The sequence below is a fragment of the Betta splendens genome, chromosome 16, assembly GCF_900634795.4.
Source record: "Betta splendens chromosome 16, fBetSpl5.4, whole genome shotgun sequence".
Lineage (NCBI taxonomy): Eukaryota > Metazoa > Chordata > Actinopteri > Anabantiformes > Osphronemidae > Betta > Betta splendens.
The window spans coordinates 6,511,621-6,523,127 of NC_040896.2; the positions used below are offsets into that span (position 1 = coordinate 6,511,621).

General features: G+C 48.3%; 2 protein-coding genes across 2 annotated transcripts in view; both read left to right on the plus strand.

Annotated features, from left to right (window-relative positions):
* The first annotated feature begins 3,567 nt into the window (after positions 1-3,567).
* Positions 3,568-10,306, plus strand: ctsk (cathepsin K). The gene is made up of 8 exons (XM_029130024.3): positions 3,568-3,726; positions 4,512-4,635; positions 6,384-6,506; positions 7,347-7,499; positions 9,036-9,254; positions 9,325-9,490; positions 9,570-9,678; positions 9,771-10,306. The coding sequence occupies exons 2-8, from the start codon at positions 4,513-4,515 to the stop codon at positions 9,868-9,870; spliced, it is 993 nt and encodes a 330-aa protein (XP_028985857.1). The 5' UTR covers positions 3,568-3,726; position 4,512; the 3' UTR covers positions 9,871-10,306.
* Positions 10,307-11,066: 760 nt separating this feature from the next.
* ctss2.1 (cathepsin S, ortholog2, tandem duplicate 1) overlaps positions 11,067-11,507 on the plus strand; it is a 5,490-nt gene continuing 5,049 nt past the window's right edge. The window contains exon 1 of the mRNA XM_029130205.3: positions 11,067-11,225. Within this exon, the coding sequence (XP_028986038.1) occupies positions 11,201-11,225 (25 nt within the window). The 5' untranslated portion in view covers positions 11,067-11,200. The remainder of the gene's footprint in view (positions 11,226-11,507) is intronic.

The window sequence follows — 11,507 nt, forward strand, 5'->3', positions numbered from 1 at the left end:
GGTTTTAGGACGTGATGTGTGTCATGTTTCACGCCATGTCTTGTTGTCACGCCATGTCTTGTTGTCACGCCACATCCTGTTTTATTTTGTAAACTTCCTGTTCAGTCAGTCGTTTCACTAACCGGTTCTCAGTATCCACACCTGTCCGTAATTAGCAATCATTCATCAGTATATAACCTCCAGCTCTCACAGACTCAAGCCGCCAGATTGTCGAGTTTCATTAGTGTCCCGAGTTTCTTGAGTGTTCCGTGTTTCCCGAGTTTCATGAGTTTCGTTAGTTTCCGAGTTTCTTTAGTTCCACACTCCGTTCCACCGTGTCGTGTCTAGTTCCCTCGTGTTTGACCCTGATTACCTTGACCGTGTATCCTGCCTGATCCTTGTTCGTACCGTCGCCTGTGAAAAGAACCTGGAATAACTATCTGACCGTGAGTTTTGCCTTATCCCTGCCTGTACTTTTGCCGAGCCCTTTTTGTGTATGACCTGGACCGCCTGACTCTGCCTTATCAAATAAACCCGTGTCTTACAATCATCCTCGTGCCTCCGTGCTGTGCATGTGGGTCCGCCGCCTGCTTCGAGTCCTGACAATGTGCAGCATCATACAACTTCCTGACTCACCTGCATTTTCCTTGATTAACAACCTCAGCTTAAAATAAAAAGGACGCACAATCCAATCTGTTGGAATCCAAACAAGCCTTTAAAATCTCTTTGGTGTCTGCTGCGCTAATCTCTGAACTGGTCAATGAAAAGTGCCCACAGGTCAGAGCTGGATTTAAAGGCTCTTAGGATACGTAAGTACATTGGCAGGAAAGAAGAATCTCAATGAGGTCTGATGCTTTTTAGTACTTAGTCACAATTGATTTCAAAAGTGAGAGGGAATAGTGTCACGTAATGTGTTCCTGGGGAGGCATATGAATCAGGGGCGCGTATAGAAAACGGGATGTCGGTTTTTTTTTTCTGCTGTGATACAAGATTCCTTCTCCCCATTACTGAGCCAACTCGGCTTTGCAATAGCCAGGTGCGAGATCTTGTGATGCTCTGAGTCAGCAGGCGGATCATATGACAGCTGCAAAGGATGCTGGGAGCTGAGCTGCTTCCACTTTTGATGTGATTCGACAGTGTTTGGAAAACAGACTCGCAGCCTAAAAGAGGAATTCACTGTCAAACCAGCCTCAGATCACTTTTCATCTCACAGAACAGGAAATCGATGACAACATACGATGACAGCTGCTCACATCAAGAGTGCTTTCTCAGCATGTCCAGATATTAATAGATTTTCTAGCACTCCAAATAAAAACAGAGCTACTGACTGTTTGTTATACAGGATTATTGGATTATAAATCTACCCCTGCCTGTAGCCCCTCCCCTCCTCAATAACCCCTTGCACACACAGGTCGTGACCTTCTGCCTGATGGTATGTTCACTCTGTTGAGAGTGGGTTTTAGTACTGGACTGTAGATCAATCCAGACACTATCAACCGCGGAACTCATTAGCTAAAGTGTCCACAGTGGAACCAAGAGGAAGACTTTCAAAGGGGCTTTAGATGCATGATGACGCCTGGTAGAACACAACGCAGAAAAACCCCCATCGATCAGATGGACTGTGAGCTGTCAGCGATGAGAGGCCAGCCTGAAGCCACTCATCTGGGCTGCACTTAACACGCCACACGTCTTAACACGGTGGAAATCCTGCCAAAGCCTCACAGATGGTTTGTGACCTTGAAGAGCAGCGAAGCAGCAATTTATCAAACTCCCATCAGTCCAGTGAGTGTTACTGAGGAGTTAGTGGAGGAATCACCGAATCCAGTAACTGACTGATGTATAATTAGACCCGTTAGAGAGTCTCTAACTACAACAATGATGGTGGAGGTATTGCTTTATGCAGACAATGCTGTTGTGTTGTTGTCCTGTTACCACTCAAACAACAGTTCACCTTTTGATGTGAAGGTGGAAAAGTTGACTTTGGTTCATCCTCTGAGGACCCAGAATACCCACTCAAACATGAATGGAAATGTGCTCACAGGATGTTTGGGACCTTATGGACAAAGGGTAAATTGTTACCTGACAGTGATGCTGAAGAACAGAAGTGTCATTAGCCTGGCTCAGTTTCATCCTCTGGGGACCTTGAAAGGATAAATGACGACTGTTTTACCAGCTGCTGTATTTGCTTATTCGGACAGAAAATCAACTCCACAACAGACTGCATCATCCCAAGGCTTCACTGTCAGAAAATAAAAACCTGGATAATTCAGCGCTATGGCTGAAGTTTGTCTTCGTCCGCATCAACATTACACATCACATGTCATATGAACATACATAACACCAGTCAAACCTCATTGTATGTATGAGTAAGCTGCTGCAAACAGACAATGCATCACTGGACATCTGAAGCACACGGGACCTGGTATATTTAGACGGTGCCTTCATGGACTGCACAGATGTAGGAGTCACATGTTCATATATATCCTCAGAGACCTGAGTCAGAGCACGAGGACGTTTGTATCTGCCAGAACCAGACGATAAAGGAGAAATACGCTGATGGTATTTTTAACCTGCTGTGGGAAAATTTTTGAACAACCTGACTCAAGACGAAGATGTTTGGACACAATTAGGTGAACGTAAAGCTCTAAAACAGACAAATCCCCATTTGACAGACGCGTGCAGGTTTGATATAATGGCATATTTTCATACTGAACAGAAACTCACCACTGTCCGTAGTCATTTGATGGAGTGTCCAGAAACACTGTCTGTTTTGCCGTCTGGTTTTTCGAGGGTTTCTGTGTTTTACAGTATCCTGATTTTTGAGCAAGTCTTCGTTCTGACCTCTGGCTTGACCTGAAACCCAACTTTTCTGACTTGTTGCGTTTTATGGTGCTAATTATTTCATTTGTGTGAGGACAGAGGCCATGTCAGATGTCCTGCGAGGCCCCAGGACTCATGAGCCTGATGTCAAACTGTCGGCTGGGAGACATGTTGATCTGTGCGTCGGCCTGACGACAGCAAATTAAAACATGTTCAAAGGGGAAGAAATGCACAGAGACACGGGTTCTTGTTGCAGATGTCACCTGAACCCAGTTGGTTTTGTTCGTGCACATCCAGACTCCAGACTCGTTGAGCAAAGTGTAGTTTTCACCTCGGCTTTATTGATTTCTAACTCACTCAGCGAGTTTAACATGAGGACGTCTCTAACACTGTGGCACTTAAACGAACAAACAGCTTGAAAGCAGCAGCTTCATCCTTTGCACCACTGGGGAGTTTTTATGGAACCACAATTAATGAAATGCTTCGAATCAGCTACTGCAGTCGTCAGTGAACATTCACTCAATTGCTTCCTGGTTATTACATCATAAAAGGGGCAGTTTGCATCTTTTTTGAATGAGATTCTGAACCTTAACTTCTCACCTTGGACACAAGCTTCTTCCTCATGAGTTTGTTTGATGTTACAACATATGTGGGAGTCATCGTTCTTTCTCAGTGATGGTCGTACAAGCCGCCGTGAGCAGCTCTCACATGTGAAACCCAACACCTGACATCATCTGGTAGCTATCTTTGCTCCGTGAGGGAAACCAGATGTGGTTCCCCCGACTGGAAAGAGCTCAACTCCTCCCAGACTTGGAGCTCCCACTGTACTTCCTCAAATCCATCACATATAAACAGACGCGCTGACCTAGTTCCACAACAGACGAACAAGGTACGACACTAAGAGAGACTCTAACTGCAGGACATAAGGTAACGATCACTGTTTACTTTCTGTTTAATTTCTCTTACTACTTTACTAACCTTACTACCTTCCTACTAAGTCTCATCTCACTGAACTGAACCTAAATAGCACAGATCTCATAAAAGTCCCAGGAAAGACTTTGAGTTTGACTTTAAGATTTCCTCCCTTTGAGTTTAGGCTCAGATGAATTTTGAGCTAATAAAGTAATTAGCTTTAGGATTAAGATTAAGGAACCATTTGTGACCCAGTTGCACCAGAATAGAATGATTTTGGATGTTACTGCCTCAGCTCTGAGCTGTTTTCAAAGTTAGTGATGAGACATAAATATCGATATCTTCCGTCTGCAGGAAACTCTGGCTCACACAGCGACATGCGCCTCAGTAAACTCTGCATTATTTGCATATAGATCATGAGACGCTGCTATTTAAGCCCTTGGATTTACCCCTGGGTGAAGCCACGGCGCATGTAATGAATGTGTAGGCGGCAGAAGTGTGTTTTCTGCGGCACAAAGCAGATCAGAGGCAGGATGTCGTGAAACAGCAGAGACGCTTGACGCTGGGGTTGGAGTCTCCGTGTTGAGGCGTGTGCCTGCTCTGCAGCGGGTCAGCATTCTTCAGGCTTTTGTTCCCGGCAGAGTGGAAACAGACGTCACGCCAGCGGGAGTCACATGATGCCTGCTCTGCTGCAGCGTTCTCCCTCTCTTACAGCTGCTGAGCTTAAAGCCAGTCACACTCCAGCCTCATGTCTCTCATGTAAATGAAGCCCGTTGTCCCTCTGTGTTGCTCCTTTGCAGGATGCTGTGGTGTGCGTGCGCGATGCTGCTGGCGGCTTCAGCTCTGGGCCACTTGGACCCGGCCGCGCTGGACGCGCAGTGGGAGCAGTGGAAGGTTGCTCACGGCAGAGAGTACAACGGCCTGGTAGGACCCCAGGCTCTCCAACGGAGATTAAAATATTATATTCAGAATGAATGAAAGCAGAGGATGTGGCCTTGACATGACATTATCATGAATATCCTGTATCCACTAGCATTTAAATAATGAATAATTGAACAGCAGTTCCATCCCTGTGGGACTCATTTAATATTTCATGTTTAATATTGGTGTGAGGTGCAGCAGGTATATTTGAAAACCAGAAAAGTCCCACGCTTTCCTTCCTCGGTGAGGCTGATTTGCTTTGCTTCACCTGTAGGAGACCGAACAGAGGCCACGGAGCAGAGCATGTGCTCATTTATCAGCTGCATAATTCAGTGAACCTGTGGAGCCTCATGTTTTATGAACAGGCCACATAGGAGCTCTTTACTGTAGTTGTTCACCAGCAGCAGGACGAGGAGTCGGATCAGAGCCACGTTAATGGAAGGACGTTACACTTCTGTTTAAGCTGGAGCTTCCGCTCCTGAGCAGCTTGTTGTCATTAGAATATTAATCTGAACGCGTGCTCACTTCCCCGTTCGCCTCCGTGAGCTCATGTCCAAGCGTCCGTCCTCCTCTGTCCCGTCTCTGCACCACTGAGTGCTTCAACACGTGGACACTTTGTTTGACTCATTGTCCGTCTCCGCGTGACTCAGCGCAGCAGCAGTCGGGTCGCTGTGCGTCTGTCTTGGCCTGGTTCTGCTGCTGCCAGTGTGTGCGGTTCAGCTGTGAGGCTGCAGCTCCCAGAAGAAACCATCAACAGATGTTGCTCGTAGAACGTAGAGCATCAAATCTCCATCTGGACGTTTGCTGTATTCAGTGTTAGTCCAACACACTGTTGGTGAACAAAATATGGAGAAGGATCATTATTTTATATTATGACTCATCTTTGGGCCATTCAACATTTGGTAACATTTGTTCCACATGAAGCGCTGGTTGATGCTCAGTTGGTAGAACGTTGGTAGAACGTTGGTAGAACGTCCCAGGTTGAAGCCCACCAGGGCCCCCAGCGTGTCCTTGAGTAAGACACGCCCACAACGAGACAGACGAGAGTTAGACACAGGAACAGCACAGCCTCAAGAGAGGAGGAGAACGCCTCAAGCTCTTCGCCTGGAGGTCACGGCTGCAACGCGTGAAGCAGCCTGACTTATGAGCTTCTGTCCAATCGCCTTCATTTACTTCATTTTCCAGTCAGGGACCAGAGACGTGAGCAGAGGAGGATGCTTCTCATCAGTCCAGCCAAGCATGCGACTCCATCACATTTGCTACTACACGCAGCGCTGGCATCCTTTAAGTGAAACACACTCGTAGAGATTGAACCAATTACAGTCCAAGCGATGTCTCAGCCCTCGTTACAATGGGCCAGTTGTAACTATTAGAGGAGATGAATGTGTGAGCGTCCTAATTAATGAAAGTGGGCTGTAGCACACACGCTTGTTCTCTCTTTGCTAATTAAAATGTAAATTTGGCCCATTGGAGCGGATTGACTGCTTTTAGCTGTCAGGCGTCGGTGCACGAGGGAAACGAGGACAGAACGTCTGCGTCCTTGAGACGCGTCAGACGACCTGACAGCGGAGTGATGGTGAAGCTGCAGCAGACGCCTCCGTCTGGGGCTCGGCTGCTTTCTGCTGGTTGCAACAAACACGAAGCCTCCTGTGTTATTTGCCAGCTGGCGCTCGGCCACCGGCGTTCCCTGTGTTGCCTGTGCTTTGCCTCAGCCTTTGGCTCAGACTCGGACTCCGCTCTCTGTGCCTCAGGACGAGGAGGGCGTCCGCAGGGCCGTGTGGGAGAAGAACATGCTGCTGATCCAAGCCCACAACCAGGAGGCCGCGCTGGGGTTGCACTCCTACGAGCTGGGCATGAACCACCTGGGAGACATGGTGAGCGCCGCCCGCCGCGCAAGCGCCTCGCTCCACAGTCCGCCTTTAGCCTTTTAGCTTCAGCAGCAGCTGCACGGCACAGACTCACATTTCTCAACTCATTTCTCGTTCCTCTTTGCATCCTTTGTATCTGACTCAGCGGCTTGTTGTGTGTCTGCTGCTCTCACGTCACACCCAGCGTTCCTGACCTGCAGCTCAGCGAGGTGGAGACAGAGCATCAGGTCGTGACTAACGGGGGCGTCTGCTCTGCATCAGAGCTTAGAGCAGCACGAAGCGGAAGCAGATCAGCTCAGGCTCATGTCTTATTGACAGGAGCCTCTAGATTCTGGATCAATTGCCAATTTCATGTTTAAGTTGGAACAGGTGGCGGGAAATGAAGGATGAGCTTTGTTTTTTGTTCGGGCTGCAGCATTAAGTGGAATGAACTGAGTGAGCAGATGGTGCCTGAGACCTAATGAAAGCGCTGAGGAAATCTGATAATAATTAACGGCCTTTCACTGGAATTCCTCTTTTTCTACTGGCTCCTGCTTTTCTACTAGCTTCTTATCTATTCTGTTGAATCTCTTTCACACGCTGACATTTCCTTTAGAGTAACGTGTGTTACAGCATCTCTTTATAAAACTCTCCTCATCCCGTCACCCGCTCCATCAAATCCCTCTCCTCCGTATCTTGTTTTACTTCTTTTATCCTTTCTCCCTCCACTTCTCGTTCCTGTCCTCAAACATTTTTATCCCTTGATTATTTCAGGAACTAAGAAAAGTTCCTCAGCAGCTATCGGTCTAGAAGCTCGACCAGTTTGCCAAAATGAAGCCAAAGTGTAACGTGTGTGTGTTGATGCAGACGTCAGAGGAAGTAGCTGAGAAGATGACCGGCCTGCTGCTCCCACTGAACCCTGAGCGCAGCTTCACCATGGACCTGGATGACAAGGTGTCCAGACTTCCCAAATCCGTGGACTACCGCAAGAAGGGCATGGTGACGTCTGTGAAGAACCAGGTTAGACCACAGATCCCGCGGGTTCGGTTCTGTTTGGTGTCATTATCCTTGAATACGTTAGAAACCAGCTGAAGCTGAAGGGCTTTGCTTCTGAGTCGGTGGAGACCAAAACCAGAGCAAAAATAGGGAGACCGCTGGATGTTCTGAGCAGAACCTGGTTAAAACGCGTTACAAAGCAGCTTGTGAACTCAAGGTGTGTCAGTGCTCCACAACCTGTTTCTGTAAATCACTGATGACGTGTCTGAATAGAATGTGCAGTCGCTGAAGCGAGAAGCTGCTGGCGCAGACTTGTCTTTGCTGCCTTGGCACCAGTATCACAGTCGAGACTCCAGTTCCAGGAAATGTGACCATGAGCTTCACACATCAAAATCCCCAAATGCAGTGGGAATGTTCAACGTGACGTAAGGCTGTCAATCACAGGTAGCCACTTAGCGGTTGTCATGTGATGCTGTTTGTTTGGAGAAGAGTGAGAAACAGCTTCCAAGGCTGCTTTCAGGGAAAACGGCGAGGATTAACCTGGGAAATGAAGTTGGTAAACAATAGGCAATAACCAGAACAAACCATTCACAACAAACAAGAAGTGATTCGCTTTAGGGAAGTTTAGAGAAAACCACAATCACACAATCAGATATTTACAGACAATGGCATTGTGCAGAAATGTATAAAACCTAATGGAAAAATTTGAAAATATTCAGCAGCTTCTCACCATGTTCTAGAACCAAAACCGATCCCTGAGGACGGTTGTGTAACCACCAGCAGCAACAAGAATAAATGTGATAATCACGTTATTAGTCATCACCAGTGGATTGAACCTTTGAATCAGTGTAAACCAGGACTGAGCTGAAGAGGACCAGACTGGTTTTGATCCAGTCTTAATTAATTTACTCATTTGTACCTTTGAACAGCGGCTGCGTCTTGGTGAAACGTCTCCCTCTGCTGTTTGACAGATGAACGGAATTATTCAGCTTGGCTGCGTTACTCGTGTGAATTGAGCTTTGTTTCTTTTATGAAAATCATCATCAGCGGTGCTCAGAACGACGCTCAGAGCTTCACATACAGAGATCTGAACAGGATCGTGATGTGTCAGACTCACTGAGGCTCCAGCGAAGCCTGTTCTCCGTCACCAACCGAGCATCTGGACCTTCAAAGCAAACATCCCGATTATTTTCATCCAACAATTCTCCATCTTGTATGAATATAAACATAGCAGCTTAATGTGTGGAGCAGGAGAATCTCCCCAAGACTTTGATGAATGGCTCCAATTTATGAGCAAAGAACACCAGTGACGTCACTAAGCTGTAGCTGCTGGTTTGTGCCCGGTTCACCTCTACCATGAAGCCAACCATGTGCTGGGGCCAATTTAAACCATGTCCAAGCCTGCCACCTAGTGGACAAACAGGGGACGACGCTGCGCGGCAGCAGTTTGACTGTAACTGCTGACCGGCCATTTGCTTCTTCATTCCATCATGCGAATGTCCCATTTAAAAGAACTGAACTCAATAAAGAGCAATAATAAATCCCTGTTGATTCTGACAGGGCTCCTGCGGTTCCTGCTGGGCGTTCAGCTCCGCCGGGGCCCTTGAGGGCCAGCTGGCCAAGAAGACGGGTCAGCTGGTGGACCTGAGTCCTCAGAACCTGGTGGACTGCGTCGAGGGCAACGACGGCTGCGGAGGAGGCTACATGACCACGGCCTTCGACTACGTGCGCGTCAACGGCGGCATCGACTCCGAGGCGGCCTACCCCTACATGGGAGAGGTGACTTCCTGTCTGCAGGTCAGTCCAGCTCGTAGCGCGCCTTCACCCAGGCTCTGTCTCCTCGCTGCAGGACCAGCCCTGCCGGTACAACGCCTCAGGCGCGGCCGCCCAGTGCAGCGGCTACAAGGAGGTGCCGGTGGGCGACGAGCACGCGCTGGCCGTGGCCCTGTACAAAGTGGGCCCGGTGTCCGTGGGCATTGACGCCATGCAGAGCTCCTTCCAGTTCTACCAGCGAGGTCAGAGCCCACAGACAGCCTCCTCCCAGCACTCACGTCAACTCAGCCAGCACGCTCACTTCCTGTCTGACCCGCACAGGTATCTACTACGACGCCAACTGCAACAAGGAGGACGTGAATCACGCCGTGCTGGCCGTCGGCTACGGCGTCAACGCCAAGGGGAAGAAGTTCTGGATCGTCAAGAACAGGTGGGACACGTCGCACGTGATGTCGATGGGACGCGGTGACAGATGACGACCCGTTCTGCTCAACGTGTGTCCTTGTTCCTTTTCGTCCACAGCTGGGGCGAGGGCTGGGGCAACAAAGGCTACATCCTGATGGCCCGTAACCGCGGCAACCTGTGCGGCATAGCCAACCTGGCCAGCTACCCCATCATGTGAGGCAGCGCAGGGGTGAAGAGGAGCCTCACCACGGAGGAGCTCCGAGGTCCAACCTCAGCAACCACTACAGAAAACACCACAATCAAAAGTTACAATCGGACTTTTGGAGGAAGCGGCTCGTACGTTATCGACTCTTGGATCCAAGCGTCTCCTGGAGACGACGCTTGGTTACTGGATCCAAAGCAGCAGCAGCTTCACTGGGACCGGTTCCATGACGAAGCTTCGGCCGCCATTTACAGCAGCTTCGCTTCTAATTACAGATTAAATTCAGAGACGATTAAAAGTGGACAATGAGCTGCTCTGGTCCTGATGATGATGATGCAGAATCCATTCGTCTCTTCATCCACTCGTTTGTCATTATGATTCCATTCAGCACTTTTCTAATGATTCTACAAATGTTTTCTATGAAATTCAATAAAGGTTTCGTTTGGTGAAATGTTTTGTGTTTTGTCCGTCTTTAAAGCCAAACCAAGGAAATGGAGAGAAGCTCCTCTAACAAGTGGCCAGTTCCATTTTAAACCGCTTGTTGAGCGTTGGGGTCGTGTTCACAGGAGAATCCTCAGGACCTGAACGTGGTTTCTGTCCCTCATCAGCTGAGCACATGTGACCTGACAGAGACTCCAGCGCCTCATCAGCTCCACGGCTGCAGAGACAGAGTCCTTCACAGGCCCCACATTCAACATCCAATGTCTGCAAGCGAACAATCAATGCTGCAGCGTTGGCCACAGCTTCACACGACAGCAAATGGAACAAATACACAAACTACACAAAGAGCTTCTGCTTTTCAACCTGTAACTTCCCTTCGCTGCACATTTTATCAGACATTTTTACCATCAGCACAAACACAGTTCAGTCCTATTAAAACTGTATGAACGTTCAGCGTTTATTGGCTCCTGTCCGTCGTTAACGTTAACGTCGTCCACTTTCACACCACGCAGCATCTACTGGAATAGAACCTGCTGGCGTTACCACAGGCTCAAAGGAACCTCGTCACCTTATGATACTGCATGTAGTTTGCGCGCGTGCGCAGTTATGGTGCGCCAAATCAAACCGAACGCCGGCTGTTTCAGCGCTTCAAAACATGAGAAACGTCATGAGGCTGATCATCAACGTGAATGTCACCGAGCTTTAGTCCTCGAGCACCGAGTCCTTAGATTCACGGAGGAGCCGTTTCCTCGTGCTCTGGGTGTCGCTCCAGGTGCGGACTCCCAACGTGATGCCGCTGCTTTCTGTTTCTGAAGAGGAAGCGCTGCGACGCGTCATGTGACACTTTCTCTATAAAAACAAAGCAGGAACACGAAAACGAGACGCGATCGACAAAGCGGCAGCGATGGCAACTTGTTTGGCGCAGTCAGGTCAGTTCTGCACCTTCACGCTTAATTTGGCGCAGAGAAACGTCGCTGTTCTGGGGTCAGCGATGAAAAAGCGCAAAAGAGAACGAAAGTTTACTTTCGATTTTATTTCCTTGAACTTTTCAGGGTCTCATCGACATTTAGTTCAGGAGTCTCCTGAAGTAAATACTACTGACCTTTATGCAGTATGTAGTAGTACACCTGTAGTATTTGTAAGTGTATTTGTTGTCCTCTTTATAGCTGTGAAAGTGTTAAACGTTAACTGTTTACTACTCTTCTATTAAT